The following is a 17,076-nucleotide window of genomic DNA, read 5'->3' as shown; positions in this document are numbered from 1 at the left end:
CGGTATGATCTTCAAGATTGATGGGCTTTTCTTCCAGTCGGTGACTTGATCTTTAAGGATTTGATTCAAGGGTGGTGAATCGACCCGTGCAGCTCACAACGTCTAGTAAGTCGACCCAAGAATTTGAGGGTCAAAACGAGTCCTCCACACAGAGTGATTGCAACTTTGATGATATGAGATACTTTTGATTTTGAAGAAGTAGCGGATGAATCGGCACGTGCTTTGTGCTTGTCTCCACATGCTTCAATGTATCATTTCCCTTGCCTTATCTATTCTTCTGGCAGAATGTGGCATCTTCTCGAGTTCTTCAGCTCGGACTCCTTCTGCTGAGTTGACTGTGCAGGCCGCAGTCTTCTCAGCTTGTTTCTTCAGCACGTTGTCTCCACATGCTGCAAGGTATCATTTTCACTTGCCTTATCTGTTCTCCAGACAGATGTGACAGCTTCTATGGAAGTACAGCAGCAGTGGGAGACGAGTACTTGAGAGCAGTGCTAGGCAGGCAATCAGGGAAGGGTTCCAAGCAGTCGGTTCCTTACCCGAGTTTGAGTGGAGGTTCCGGCATATTGTTTTCTTTATCCTTGTCTTTGTAAGTAAGAACAAGGACAAAGGAAAGGACAGGGAGAACGCATGATATGAGATACTCTTGCTTTCTACCCTGGTGATATGAGATACTTTTGCTTTGGAGTCATTGGCTTGCAGAGGTACCCCAAGGAATAAGGAACATTGAATGACTCGAGAGGCTTCGTTGGGAAAACATTTTTTTGGAGATGAAGAAAGGCTCTGTATGTCTGCCTCGCTATGGAAGGTGAAGGTGGACAGTTATAGGAGGTCCCTTAATACCTGTAGAGGTACTATTCTTTCACTTGTGTCGGCAACTAACGCGTGATTGAACAGTAAACTTTCACGTGCTTTCTCCTTCACCGAAAATCTTCGACAAATTGCCCGTGATTTGCGCAAAGTTAAGTGTGCATATGATAGGTGATGACGCGGCTGAAAAAGACTGGCGCCTCTTCGATATCTGGGATCGGCGCTTCGACAAATTACCCGTGATTTCCGCAAAGCTGAGTTTGCGTGTGACGGGTGCCGACGTGTCTGGAAAAGCAAGATGCTTCTCCGATTTCTGAGCTTGCCTCTTCGATTTTTGAATGGCCTCTTCGAATTCTGAGCTTGCCTCTTCGATCTCTGAAATCCCGTCGAGTGCTGATCTTTTATAGAGGCAGGCAGTTCATTTCAAAGCACACTTGAATTTTTTGCTTGTACCTTCTTGCACTTCTAAGATCTCGATTTGTCCGACCTCTTCTTTCTTTAACACCTTTGAAAATGTCTGGCCCCTCCGATCGTCGTTTTGACTTGAATCTTGGTGAAGAGGCAGTCCCTTCTTCTCCAGACAACATATGGCGCCCATCCTTCATATCCCCCACTGGTCCTCTTACCGTTGGGGATTCAGTGGTGAAGAATGATATGACCGCTGCGGTGGTGGCCCGGAACCTTGTCACTCCCAGAGATAACAGACTACTTTCCAAACGGTCTGATGAGTTGGCTGTTAAGGATTCTCTGGCTCTCAGTGTGCAGTGTGCAGGTTCTGTGTCTAATATGGCCCAACGCCTATTTGCTCGAACCCGTCAAGTTGAATCATTGGCGGCTGAAGTGATGAGTCTCAAACAGGAGATTAGAGGGCTCAAGCAGGAAAACAAACAGTTGCATAAGCTCGCACATAGCTATGCGACAAACATGAAGAGGAAGATTGACCAGATGCAGGAATCTGATGGTGAGATTTTACTTGATCATCAGAGGTTTGTGGGTTTGTTCCAGCAGCATTTGCCTTCGTCTTCTGGGGTTGTACCGCGTAATGAAGCTCCTCATGATCAACCTCCGGCTCCTCTTCTTCCTGGAGTTCCGCTGAGTGGTGTGGCTTCAAATAGTCAACCTCCGACGCCTCTCATTTCTGGAGCTCTGCCGAGTGGTGAGGCGGCACCTAATCGTCCTTGAAGATCCCCTCTTGTAAATTTGATTTTTTTTTTTAAGTGTGTATAATGCAAATTTATGTAAAATTTCCAGAAAAAATAAATAAAAAACGGACTTTATTTCTCTCGATGCATTTGTTTTTTGTTTTTTTTTTTTTTTTTTTTTTTTTTTTGCATGGTGCTAGCCACCAAGGATTCACTATATATATATATATTCACATGATGCCCATGCCGACACCACCATTCCATTCTCCTCTTTTTTAATTTATTATATACTTTTTTTTTTTTTTTTTTTTTTTTTTGCTGGCACATGGTGCGATGTCCATATATATATATATATATATATATATATATATATATATATATATATATATTATATTTTTTTAATTTTTTTTATTTTCTTTGCACATGGTGCCTGATGCACCATCCATTTTTTTTTTTTTTATATTTTCTTTTCTTTTCTTGCTCATGGTGGTGCTGATCCACCAATATTCCACCATTTCTTCTTCTTTCCAGACTGGTTTGTCCCCTTTCATTTTTTTATATATATTCCCCACATGGTGCAGGGAGGAAATGCAAGCGACGCCTTTCTTGTCCAGAAGGACGTCGGAAGTTTTGATATTGCCATGCGGTACTTTTGCAGAGCTCAACACCTCATGAATCCTGGCAAGGCCACAAGCCGCACCCAACACCAAGCTGATCCTTGTAGTCCAATCCAATGGGATTCTACCCGGACCCCGATTCCTTCCCAATAACTGACGTACCACTTGACGAACTTCCTCAGCCCGCTGGCCCAAATCCGTGGTGGGTTTGTACCCTAAAGTCCTTGTACGCCAGGGTGTTTGACGACGGCTGCTATTCCGACAAGAGCAGCCCGAAACCTCTTTGTCCTTACTACACCCACAAGGTCAACAACAATTCTAACAACTATTTCAATGGCTCGTCAATCCCGACATTCGGTTCTCCCAATAATCCCGACGTGGACAAGAAAAGGAAGAAGAGCAATGGCTGCTCCCGATTCGGTTTCGGCGGTTGCTGTTGTCGACCTGGATATGGAGATTCTGGAGAAGAAAAATAACAAGAATAACAAGGTTTTTAAGGCGTACGGCGACCCCTGTCTCGATCTGTTTTTCAACGTCACACAACGATCCAGCGATTACCGGGAGGAGCAGAGGAGACGGAGAAAGAGTAATTGTTGCCGGAAATAGCTTGAACCCAGACGGCGGTGACGAATCAGAGCCATTTGGTGGCGGAGGAAACGGACGAGCGGTCGGAAGCGAACCCCATGTTTGTGTCAGTCTGAAAAAAACGTACCGGTGAGGGTTGAAGATTAGCTGCTCAAGTGCTTCTTCTCCGTCTCTGTCGTTTGACGTCGACGACCTTCTCTAGCGCGGCGATTCGTTGAACACTAGCATCTACACCCATCTGAACCGCCTTGTTTCTCAGGTCCTGTCATGGCGAAGACATTAGAAGGAACTTTTGGAGGTGGATCTGCGAGATCTCGCCGCTGATTGCAGGCGCCATAGTCATAGGGAGGTCGGGGAGCTTGGTGCCGAGTCCGAGCAAGGCGACGGAGGTGAAGAGGGAGAAGAGGATGGCGATATCCTCAGCGGGCGCGGTAAAGCCGGTGAAAGAGAATGAAAACCCTAAGCTGACGCTTGTCTTCCGTGCCCCCTCCGTCTCGGAATACCCAGATCGCATTTCAGTCAGATTTGCTCGATCCGGCAACAGAGAGGCCGACCTGCTCGATCTAGAGCCGTTCGAGGGCTTTCTGGTCAGCCCAAGTCTCGATGGTAAGATCAGGCCTGGTATTGAGGCCGATGCCGATGACGACTAGGAAGCTGGTGTCGTAACACGGGAGGTGGTTCTGTTGGGGTTTGTGGTTTGTGGACGGAAATTAACGGCATCTCCTTCCAGGCGGTACTGCAGACGGGGCACAGGATGAGGCTGTTCTTCTTGACGTGGGCGGAGATGCAGGCGAAGTGGAAGGAATGGGAGCACTCCGCTGTAAAAATGGCGGTGCCCTGACCGCTTTTTTTACACTCTGTAAGCAGATTCCGCATTTTGGAGAGGCGTAGGGGAAGAAGACAAGCTGGAGGTGAAGAACTGGGCCACAGGAGATGGGCCCAACGTTTGGTGGACTTGTTGATGGTGTGACCCGTGCTGCATCGATTGAGATGAAGATGATATGGCATTGGGCCGGCCCATGGCTTTTGGTGAGCTTGGCGAGAGCTGGACCTGGGCCTGCTGTAGAATTTGATTGATATTGTTTTGCTCCATCATTGCGGCTTTTAAGTGGACATTTCAACATATATAATATAAAAAAAAATATATTATATATATATATATATATATATTTTTTTTTTGTAAATACATAAACATATGTATTCATCATTTTTTTTTTAATAAAATTGACTTTCCTTAATAAAACATTTATTTATACTTTGATGTGACTGAACTCGAAATTTCGAATATTCAAGCTGCCTACGTACCCCTCTAAAGAAGAGATCAAGTCGTAACGTAGTTCAAATACATAGATATATTTTTTTTTTTGTATTTTCTTTTGGTGGTGCCGTTTGCAGTTTCAACTCGTGCAGGCAAGGAGCGTTGGTGTCGTTTGCAGTTTCAACTCGTGCAGACAATGAGCATTTGGTGCCGTGTTGCAGTTTCAGCTCGTGCAGGCAAGGAGCTTTGGTGTCGTTCGCAGTTTCAACTCGTGCAGACAAGGAGCATTTGGTGCCGTGTTGCAGTTTCAGCTTGTGCAGGCAAGGAGCGTTGGTGTCGTTCGCAGTTTCAACTCGTGCAGACAAGGAGCATGTGTTGCAGTTTCAGCTCGTGCAGGCAAGGAGCGTTGGTGTTGCCTTTTATGCTCGTGCAGACCAGGAGCGTTGTGCCATGCAGTTTAGGCTCATGCAGGCGATGAGCTTTGTGTCTTGCAGTTTAGGCTCTTACAGACAAGGAGCTTTGTGTCATACAGTTTAGGCTCGTGCGGACAAGGAGCGTTGTGTCTTGCAGTTTAGGCTCTTACAGACAAGGAGCTTTGTGTCCTACAGTTTAGGCTCGTGCGGACAATGAGCGTTGTGTCTTGCAGTTTAGGCTCTTACAGACAAGGAGCTTTGGTGAATTTGTCAAACAATTTTGGAGAGGCATTCCTCACAATCTTCATAGCAAGGAGCCTTGACCGAGTGATTGAAGAAGTCTTCGGGCAAGAAATCACGCATCGTGATGGGGATGGACGATCTATATGTTGAAATTTCATCATCTTTAACACGTTCACGTTGCTTCGAAGGTTGACAAGAGCTACTTTGCCCCCTTTCCGATTGGCGAACTTGTGGAGGAGACGTATGCTTCTTGTACAATTTCTTAGGAGTGACTTGAGTCCATCCTTCAACTTTGCTTGTCTTGGAGGATGCCCCCAGTGGTTGAGGTGAAAACTTTGAGTCGGAAGAGCCAGAAGTAAAGGTGGTATAGTTTGACTTCACCACATCGTCAAGATCTAGCTCGATGATTCCTTTCTGAGCCAGCTTCATGATGAGATCTTTCAGCACAAAACATTTTTCTGTCGGATGACTGATGAAGCGGTGGAATTTGCAGTACCTTAGACTGTCGGTACGATTCATCTCTTCCGGCCGTCTGCACTCAGGCAAACTGATCACCTTTTTGTCCAACAGGTCATCCAGCATGGCAACTACATCAGAGTCGGGGAATGGATAAATCTTCTCCTCAAGCTCCTTCAAAGTGCGTCTACGCATCTCTTGATCACGAAAAGCTTCGGTTTGAATTGCCTTGCCTCGTGTGGAGATTTTGACGGGAGCTGTGTTGACCGTCATCGCTTCCTTGGTGGGTTTCCATGCAGCCTTTTCCACCTTTGTCCCAAGAACTTTGTCGTTCTTGTAGTCGGCGATCGACTCTTTCTTCCCATGATGGGCGATGCTTAACTCCATGTCATGGGCGCGAGTGGCCAATTCCTCGAAGGTCCGTGGTTTAATGCCTTGAAGAATGTATTGCAAACCCCATTGCATGCCTTGGATGCACATCTCGATTGAAGAGGTTTCCGAGAGCCTGTCTTTACAGTCGAGGCTTAGAGTGCGCCATCTGTTGATGTAGTCAATGACTGGCTCGTCCTTCCACTGCTTTGTGCTTGTTAGCTCTAGCATGCTCACAGTGCGGCGGGTGCTATAGAAGCGATTGAGGAATTCCCGCTCCAATTGCTCCCAACTGTTGATAGACTCAGGCTCCAGATCCGTGTACCACTCAAAGGCGTTTCCTTTAAGCGAGCGCACAAACTGCTTGGCGAGGTAATCCCCTTCGGTTCCTACGTTGTTGCAAGTTTCAACGAAGTGGGCAACGTGCTGTTTCGGGTTTCCCTTTCCATCAAATTGCATGAACTTTGGTGGTTGATAACCCCTCGGCATCCTTAAGGCGTCGATCTTCTTTGAATACGGCTTTGAGTACAACCCGGAGGTATATGAGCTCCCTTCGTACTGTGCCTTGATGGTGTTGGTGATCATCTCTTGCAGCTGCTGGATAGAAAGAGATCCCATGAGTGCCGCTGCTTGGTCTGGGTTCGGCTTCACATCGTTTTTCTCCACCTGAGGCTCATCTTCTTCGTCATCTCTTCTCTTTAGTGGATCATTCTCTGGGTCGGGTTTATCGTCGTCCTGCGCCTCTAGTCGATTGACGAGTGTTGCAATTTGCAAGTCTTTTTCTTCCACAATTCGGGTTAGCCTTGCGATTGCTTCATTCATTTGAGCCAGTTGTTCTTCAACGGAGATAACGCCGATAGTCATGACTTGTGCGACCAATAGACGTGACTTTCCTTTAGACATCCAGGATGCTGATGAAGAACGTCGTTGGCTGCTTTGGGATGTCATCTTGTGTGCCCCAACATCGTGCTTCGGTGCCCCCAGCGAGGTCAGGTTGATGACATACTCACACCTTGGATGCTCCCATTGCTCTTTTAGCGGCACCAATTTTGAAGTGGCATGTTGAGGAGCGGTCGTGGCGCCAATGGATTGTCCGTTTGCGGCAGAAGTGCTTAGGATCATTCCCTCAGTGGTTGCAAGAACGGCTTGTTCCTTGCTTGATGCCATTGACTTTGAGGTGTGCTTGGATTCCTTGAACGGAGAAAGAGATGAGAGGTAGAGATTGTCCCACCGGGCGTGCCAATTTGTGAACACGGAAAATTCCTGAAACGAAAGAGACAAGAACAACGACGTGCACAAACAAATATTTTGTATTTGATGATTTTGGGTTACAATCTCTCTCTATTTTGATCCTCTGATTCGATCTCCGTAAGGTGTTGATTGGTTGGTGTTTCGTTGATCCAAGGGCCGTCGAGGCTTGATCTTGGATGAACAGTTGGAAGTTTCTTCAAGGGGCCGTGGGCTTGATCTTTGAAGGTGGATTTGAGCGGATCTTCAAAGGGGCTTTTGGGCTTGATCTTTGAAGAACAGTGACGAACGGATCTCCAAGGGCTTTTGGGCTTGATCTTGAAGAACAGTGATGAACGGATCTTTAAGGGCTTTTGGGCTTGATCTTGAAGAACGGTTGGATGTGTGGATTTGTCGACGTTGTTGATCCAAAGGGCCGTTGGGGCTTGATCTTGGATGAACGGATGATGAACGATGGTGCTTTCTTCAAGGGCCGTCGGGGCTTGATCTTGAATTGGTGGATGGTTGATCCAAGGGCCGTCGGGGCTTGATCTTGGAAGAACAATGAACGAAGAACGAAGAACGAAGAACACTTTCTTCAAGGGCCGTCGGGGCTTGATCTTGAATTGGTGGATGATTGTTGATCCAAAGGGCCGTTGGGGCTTGATCTTAGGATGAACGATGAACGAAGAACGCTTTCTTGATTCTTCGGGAACCTGGATGCTTGAGAGCTTCGGAGTTTCAGAGCTTCAGAGCTTCAAGAGTTTTGCCTAATGATTTTTTTTGGTCTCTTTAAAATGAATGAAATAGGCTTGTATTTATAGAATTTTCCAAGGCCTAATTTTGAATATAATATCCCAGATGAAATAAGTCGTTTCTGCCAGGTGTTGACACGTGTCCTATTTGATGACTTTTCCAACTCATTTCAATTTTCGTTGAGTCACACGCTACGTGTAAAATTTATGTAATACATGAGCGTTGACACTTTAATTTATCGGTCAACATTTATTTACCGAAATTTCGATGTCTACAGATATGCTATCTTATATATGTGTAACAGTCGACAGTATTACCTAACGATAAAAAGTCCGTTGACTTCGTATTCAATAATAAATGATTTAATGTGATTTCTGTCTGAGACTGATCGAACCCTTGGAGATACATTTTTGATTAAGACTGTCAATTCACAAAACAAGAGTATAGTATAACTTGATCAACAAGTTGAAATTAAATAAGCAGCTGATAGCTCAGTTTGTTAAGAAAGTTTATTGTTGAACCTAAAGTTCTGTGTACGAATCTTCTTCCCCCCAATATCACTTGTATCATGTGGTTAAAAGCGTTTACCCTTACACCCAAATTCACTTATAAGTTCTAGAGAAATTTTTTATTCTGACGGGAAGAAATTTTTGATTGTGATGGGAACATGGGTGGGACTGTAGACATCGAAATTTCGGTAAATAAATGTTAACCGATAAATCAAAGTTTCAGCGCTCATGTATTACATAAATTTTACACGTAGCGTGTGTCTAAACAAAAAATCGAGAATCATCGGAAAAGTCATCAAACAGGACACGTGTCAACACCTGGCAGAAACGACTTATTTTCATCTGGAATATTATATTCAAAATTAGGCCTTGGAAAATTCTATAAATAGAAGCCAATTTCATTCATTTGGGAACCAATTCATATTACACCTTGAAGCTCTGAAGCTCTGAAACTCCGAAGCTCTCAAGCATCCAGGTTCCCGAAGAATCAAGAAAGCCTTCTTCGTTCTTCGTTCATCGTTCTTCCAAGATCAAGCCCCGACGGCCCTTGAAGAAAGTATTCATCGTTCATCATCCGTTCATCCAAGATCAAGCCCCAACGGCCCTTTGGATCAACAATCATCCACCAATTCAAGATCAAGCCCCGACGGCCCTTGAAGAAAGTGTTCTTCGTTCCTCGTTCATCGTTCTTCCAAGATCAAGCCCCGACGGCCCTTGGATCAACCATCCACCAATTCAAGATCAAGCCCCAAAGGCCCTTGAAGAACTTCCACCAATCCAAGATCAAGCCCCGACGACCCTTGAAGAAAGCACCATCGTTCATCATCCGTTCTTCCAAGATCAAGCCCCGACGGCCCTTGGATCAACAACATCAACAAATCCACACATCCAACCGTTCGTCAAGATCAAGCCCAAAAGCCCTTGAAGATCCGTTCATCACTGTTCTTCAAGATCAAGCCCAAAAGCCCTTGAAGATCCGTTCATCACCGTTATTCAAGATCAAGCATTAACGGCCCTTGAAGAAACACTCATCCTCAAGATCAAGCCCCAACGGCTCCTTGAAGATCCGCTCAAATCCACCTTCAAAGATCAAGCCCACGGCCCTTTGAAGAAAATTCCAACAGTTCATCCAAGATCAAGCATCGACGGCCCTTGGATCAATCGCACATCTACAAATACACAACTTACGGAGATCGAATCAGAGGATCAAAATAGAGAGAGATTGTAACCCAAAATCATCAAACACAAATATTATTTTGTGCACGTTGTTCTTGTCTCTTTCGTTTCAGGAAAATTTCGTGTTCACAGGGACACTACGTGTTTTATGTAAGTGGTGGGAAATTTATTTTTTAAGTTATTAACTTTTTAATACACATATCCCACCATTTGTATAGTAACACGCAATGTATCATCTCGTTTGTTAGTCACACTAAAAAATCTCTCATAAGTTTTGGGTTGGCTTCGGAAAACACAAGTCAACATCTTGGAGCCCAATTCCTTGAGAGATTTTTCAGTGTGACTGGTACATGGAGTGGTACATCACGTGTCGTTATACAAATGATGGGATATGTGTGCTAAAAGTTAATAACTTAAAAAATAAAGGGACACTTTGGATGCGGTCCCTAACTATCAATATTCTTTGATTGAAACTTTGTTAGTTTTTAGTTTTTGATTAATGTCCCTAACATTAATGTAATAATGTAAGTTACTATATTTTTTAAATTAAAAATTAAAAATTGAAATTTGTAATTGTTTATATTAATGAGATTTTAAATAAAACCCATAATTTATGGGATTAAAAATAATAAAATAAAAATTATACTCTCTATTATATTGTGTGTGTGTGTGTGTGTGTGTGTGTGTGTGTGTGTGTATACATATATGTATGGGTACATTAACCAAAATTAACAAAAAAAGTTATTGTACCAAAACATGGATACATTCTCAAATCAACGAAAATGAATGTACCCATATAAGTTTAAACATGGATTAAAAAATTTGAATGGATTTTATATTAAAAAAAAGGGTACATTTTACATATAACAAATTGATATATTTGAGAATGGGTACATTTAAGTTTAAAAAAATTGAAAAATAATATGACTGGGTACATTTAAGATTAAAAAATTGAGAATTTTTTATATATATAAAAAAAACTAATAGGTACAAACTTAATTTAATTTAATTTTTTATTATTTTGGAAATGTTTGAATTGAAAATTAATTAGAAGTTTAATAGAGGTGTGAGTATTAAACCCTAAATTAATTACTAATTTGTATATTAAAAAATTATATAATAAACATGTAAATTCATTATCACATTATTGCTAGGGACTTGAATCAAAATTTAAGAACTAATAAGGTCTTAGTCAATGAACAGTAAAAACTAGGGACCGGATACTAATTTTTCCAAATAAAATAAAATTTCCCACCATTTCTATTAAAACATACGGTGTACCGTTTGTGTTCCCATCCATCACAATTAAAAATTTCTCCAATTCCTCAATATCAGTCATGAATTTGCCATCTCCTCAATTCACCCTAGTGTGGTGTTTTTCCCTTAATGAAACTGAATCTCAATCATCGAAGCACGCTTATATTTAGCCTCAACATAATATGCTTGGTTTTGTTGGTACGAATGAAAAATTTCAGATTTCTAAGCGCGGTAGGAGCGTGCTGATAACGTGTTGTGGCCTATATTTAATTGACAGGTGACAGGGAGAGGGTGGCCTATATTTAACTAACAGGTGACAAGGAGAGGGGGCTGGCGGCACAGAGAAAATGTAGAGAGAGATGTGGTTGTAGGATTCACATAATCACACTTAAATAAAAAGTTTATAACAAATATATATATGTGTGTGTGTGTGTGTGTGTGTATGTTGCACAGGTGATATCTCCAATGCTCAGAAAATGAACAAATTGAAATCCTGCACCTCCATACGTCACGCAGGGCACCACTGACCCGTTAGAGTAAGAGAACTAGCTCCGGCTTCCTTCTAGGTTCTTCAATTGTCCATTCTCTAATCACGAGTCACGACCTGCAAGTGGAATTTCATTGCTTAAGTTGTTGAGTTCATATGATAATTTACTTGAATTCTACATCTGTTCGAGACTGATCAAAGCCTTGGAAATAGAATTATTGATAACCACTCTGCCAATGCACATAACAAGAGAAGTATAACTTGATCAACAGCTACAATATAAGGGGGTGTTTGCGTGTAAGCCAAGTGGTTAGGAGTGTTTGCGGTACTTATGGGTTTTTGGCACTTTGATGATCCTGAAATTCACAGAAAATAAGGAGAAGACCAAATAACACCATATATAGTTGAAAATGGAAATTAACTAACTTGAAGGCCTAACTAGGAATTTTCTTGATTCATTATCTTCATATACATTTTTATTTTCAAATTGAAAACAGTCTTCAGACAAATGATGACCGAAACCTGTTATGCCTTCAAATATCAATCTACCACAGTCAGACTCTGATACTCTTCGCCGGAGATGGCTAGTTCCATGATAAGCTCCGGGTGAACTTCCCCCTCGTAATTCAAGAACAGCTTCATCAAATTCTTGGAGTAGCCACTCAACAAAGCCACCCCTCGTTGTGTATTAGACACCGGTGTAGAACTCGAGTGCCTCAGATTCCAAAACACAATCTGTGGCACCGCATCCTCGTACCCTTTTTCCTTAAACTTTCTTTGTATTGCCTCATAATCAGTTTCCCAGTTATTACTCGAAGCCTGATCGAACTCCATGTCGCTGAACACGAAGATCCTTTTGATCATATGCTCTGGCTTCAATCTCCCATTCACAGCCACTTGAAGAATCAAATCAAACACCTTCTGGAAATCCGTGTTCGCGCCCCATTCCATCTCCTTAATAAACCTGCACTTGGACCGAAGATCATCCCCTTTTATCAAATGCAGTTGAGGCTACCGACTGAAAGTGATAACCTTTCCTTTCCATGGCTCCTCGTTCAATTCAGACACCAAAAGTCCCAGCGCCACCGACACGTCTATCGGACTCACATTGTCACGGGATGTGTCTAGATGGGTCAAGATCCCATACGTACTTCCGGTTCCGGACCATCCACCCATACTTCCAGACCATCCAAGCATACTTCCAGACACGTCACACACAGCTAAGCAGTTCTTCATCTTGCCCTGCTTTAGCAAATCATCAACCATTCTCTGCCATTGAAGTGAAGCCACTTCATAATCCTCTTCCGCACAAGCTTGACCATAATAGTTGCCAATATTGAGCTGGGCTATGATCTCATGAGGCAGCAATGCACCCGCGGCAATCTTGGCCTTGCCGGCTTTCACGTCCTCTAAATACTTCCTGAACCGCTCTCCGTCATGTTCCAAAAACTTACCCTTGTAACGCTTCATGGCCACGGATGCCACTCGGTTGTAAGGAATTGAGTCCCACTGTTTGGCAGCTATGTAAATCTTGGGAAAATCCATGGCCTTCCTCAAAAGCACCAAAATCTCCTTCCTCAGCCGGTGCCTGACTTTGTGCAAGTACTCTTCCTCCTCCATTCCTTGGTATTCAGGGTATGATTCTCTCGGGAAAAGCTTCCTTGCAATGCTCTCACAGAGCAGCGTGGAGCGGTCGAAGGAAGCGTTGAGGGAAGGGCACCACTTCGCCGCTAGGGTTATCTCCTTGTACTTTGAAGGGGATGACGTATCTTTCAGGGAATCAATATCAGTCTTCAAGCACTCCACAAAGAGATCTGAAACCCGCTCGTGTAGGAACTGAAACTCTGGGTCTCGCTCGTAAGTCTCGATAGCCTTCTTCGCCATGGCGACGGTCTTCTCTTTTGCTTTTTCCTTTCTCAATTTCTCTCTCTCCATTGCAATCATTTCCATTTCTGATTGAGCGGGAGAGGGAGCTGATGTCATCGTGTAATTAGTCCTAGTATTCCAACCGCGCCGCTGCCGATGCGGCTGCAACTCCGACCGCTCTTTCCACCGCAACCACTTGGCCTTTTGGACCTCCCTCACGTCGGGGCCTTCCAAAACCCTGTACATAATCTCGAGGACGTCTTTGAAATACCCGAACTCGGCAAAGGATGCAACGTTACAACCTAGGGTTTTTGGGTGGTTGTGGAAGAGCCAATAGGCTGCCGTGTAGAAACCTTCCCTATCGGACTTCCCTGTGCCGCGGACCCCACGGAGGTTGCAAATGAGCTTGAGGGTTGTTAGGGGATCGTGGGACCAAGCCATGGGAAGCTGTTGGCAGATGTACGAGGCTGGGGTGTCGGGTACGACGTGGAAGAAGAAATCGAGGCAGGGATTGCCGGAGGAGAGATAGGTGGGCGAATTGTTCTCTGTCCTTCCCAAAGGAAGAGAGTTTAGCGTGATTACAGTGTCGTTGAAATTGTTGACCATGAGGTCTACGAAGGGGTCGCTGGGTCGGGTGCATTGTGGTAGGTCGGTTACGGATTCTGGGGTGGAACTGGTGGCGGGGGATCGGAGCTCTGGAGGACCAAGAAGAAGGGTTGGAGGAGCAGCCGCTGCTGATTGTGAGTTGCGAAATGGCGGCTTGGGTATGTTTTGCCCTAATAACTGATAGTATTCCCATCGTCTGTGTTTTGAGGAGGAGGTGACATGAGAGTACTCTTCATGATATTTACCCCTCTTTTATAGGAGCTAGGTTACTTGGGCTCCAAGACTCATAATTAAGATGTGATTTTGCTCCATTTCTATTTCTTCATGCATGTTTCCCTGTTAAAATTAACAAATGAGGGATTTGAAAAAAAATCATTTGAAACGAAGGTTGTTTAGTTATTCAAATGTTTATTCGAGACAGAGATTTATTTAATACATTTGGATCACTAAACTTACTTGATAATTTGAATGACAATATGTATGTTTCAAATTAGTTTTTATATAGATGACCTTAAATGAAAATTATAAAATTGATTAGTTTCAATCACAAATTTTTTTAATGTGAAGTGTGAGTATTAATTAGCATTCAAATGCAAATTTGTTCTTTATTTTTTATTTTCCAAATGACAGGATATGTATTAAACGAATAGTAACATTTCCATCATTGCTAATATATTTATATTAAATAATAAAATCTGTTCCTAGAAATTCTACCTATATTAAATAAGAAACAAAAGAGAGGCAACCGAAAAGGGCAGACAAAAAAAAAGGGTGCTGCTTTTTTTTTTTTTTTTTTTTTTTTGTAAGGTTCACAACTTCATTAAACTAACAAAACAAATTTATGTGAAAGAGGTGCTGCTTTGTTACACAAACGCGGAACAAATTTTAAACACCACGGTCTTCAGTTGTGAGCCAAGCATTTCATATCATGAACAGTTCTCTCCAACCCAAGTATCTGATCCATACTAATGTTTTAAAAGGTGCAAATTCTCACCTCTGTACATGCCTCGAATTGATCTCATGTTGAAAGTGATAAATGTGATTTACAAGATGGAGGTTCAATTTAATTTGGATAATACTTGCATTCTCTCTTTGTTGAGTGTTGACTTTAAAAATTACAAAACTTTTATGGTGCGTAATAAGTGGAACTATTGAATTAACTATGTTCTTCTTGTGAATGTAGGGATGCTAACTCATGATCGAGCTCAGTCAGGTGAGCATAATAGATTTGATGGTGATGGTGTCAATGTGATGTTGATTTCTGCACTTGAGCGACTACGACCAATGAAATAACACCTCTTGGCCTAAGGTTCTAAAACCTAGAGATAAAATTACTTAATTCATTGCGAATTTCAAGATCTTGTGCACTAGATTTGGCTGCTTCAACTATATTCGTAAGAATGTAAGTGCGCCAAATTGGTATTTGACCATATGGGCAAAGATACTCAAAGAAGATGAGTATTTTTATAGTGAACATGGTTCAGGCAGTCTGAATACTGAACTATGAAGTTCATTTGGAAGTAACCGAAATATAACACCTCACTTTGCTGGGAAGCTAATCAAGTAAACTTTTTCAGCGAAAGAATTGAAAACTCTTCGCCAACTAAGACTTATATAGATAATCAACAAACCAAAAGCATTGTCGTAGATGCTCCTAAATCGCCTAATTCTATGGCTCCAATGTTGTTAATTCAAACTGAAGATGTTGCCCGTTGTCAACATATTGTTGTTTATCCAAACTGAAGATGTGTTGATGAGAGGGTTAGAATAATTAGTATTTTTCTTAGGGTTGTGAGAAGGTTTCGCATAGAGCGAGGTTTTTTCGCGTAGAGCATATTGAGTTGCTTGTTGAGTTGAATGGGCTCTCTGTGATGGCCAAGTCTACCGAATGGTATAATTCTGATAATATTTCAATTCTTCGGCAATTCTCTGAATATACTCGGAATTATTCTCGGCTGAAACTCTATTGTCGCCAAGTCTTACCGTTTTTTACTAAGACTCTAAACCTAGATTGTGTACGCAATTGATTCAACCTTTATTTGGAAACCAATCTTGATCATTAATATTCCTCTCATCCAAAAGCTTAAAATATATAGGCCCAATGGGTGCAAAATCAGGTCCGAACAACGAGTAGCGTATTGTTGATGCATAAATCCACCAGACTGCTAGGTCCTTGAGCATGAGTGAATTACCTGTTCCTCTTAACTCAGTAAAATCCTCGAGTAAAGACTAAAACAAGCAATCATAAATAGCAACCTAAAACTACAGATGCACTCTCCAAGCACAAACATACAACTTAGGAGGAAAACCTATCGACGTCAGAAGCTAACCTGCTGAACAAGATGGTGCATCATCATATGAAAAAAGGGAAGTTTGTACTTTATCTATAGATTCTATACATGTTGCAATTAAACAGAAATCCTGCTGTTCCATGTTTAATTAGAATTAGACTAGACAAGCATTAGAGCAAAGTTGTATTACAGTTATAAGGGAGAGTGGGAGACTTTTTGGAATTATTGGGGTCGTTACAAGACTAAGTAAACCAAGTGGTCAAGAGCATTCACCTCTGAACTCAAAATTATAAGTTTAATTTCTCCGCTCCTTAGTAATTGCTTGACAAGAAAGAAAGGGAAAAACAAACCCACAAACAAGTTAAATGATGAGCAAAGGATTAACAAGAAATGTGGTCAAAAGAAATTATTCAAATCTCACAATTTGTTGAAACACTCCACATTCAAAATATTCTTTCTTAATTACAATTCTAGCTTGCCCTTCATTTTGTTGAATCCACCTCACCTTCCACAAACAAATGAAATTCCACAGCTACCCGCCCACTACCACAAGTCATCGGTGACTCCATTCAATCGTGGTCTCTCTTAACCACAAAACCTAGTTGTATAGCTAACTGCATGAATTTCAATTATGTTTTGGGTAGATTGAATGGAGTCATCGAAGAAGGATGGGAGTGGATGGGTGGCTCTAAGATTTTTTTGTTTTTGGAAGGCGAGGTGGGGTGAATTCAACAACAAAAAAAAGGTAAAGCTGAAATTTTGTTCCGAGAAATTTTAATTGTAGAGTGTTTTAAACAAACTGCAGGGTGTGAATAAAAAACAAAAACCATTACAAAACTCAAAATCACATTCAACATATCCAACTTTTTTGTAATTAAATAAAAATCGATCAAGTCAACTACGATTACAATTCTTAGTTTGTTTTGGTCAAATAATATAATTCCTAGTTTTTACTTGGTTCCATAATACTATTCTTAGTCATGTTTATACTTTTGTAAAGAAAATTCTTAT

At 42.1% G+C, this 17,076-nt stretch overlaps 1 protein-coding gene across 1 annotated transcript; it reads right to left on the bottom strand.

The window, feature by feature from the left end:
* Nucleotides 1–11,675: 11,675 nt before the first annotated feature.
* On the bottom strand, nt 11,676–13,983 carry LOC103438214 (uncharacterized). Its single transcript, XM_070823067.1, has one exon. It carries the CDS (start codon nt 13,772–13,774, stop codon nt 12,314–12,316), a length of 1,461 nt encoding a protein of 486 aa, XP_070679168.1. The 5' UTR covers nt 13,775–13,983; the 3' UTR covers nt 11,676–12,313.
* Between the last annotated feature and the right edge of the window lie 3,093 nt (nt 13,984–17,076).

Source organism: Malus domestica, chromosome 06, assembly GCF_042453785.1.
Source record: "Malus domestica chromosome 06, GDT2T_hap1".
NCBI lineage: Eukaryota > Viridiplantae > Streptophyta > Magnoliopsida > Rosales > Rosaceae > Malus > Malus domestica.
This window is presented reverse-complemented; position numbering and strand designations above follow the sequence as displayed.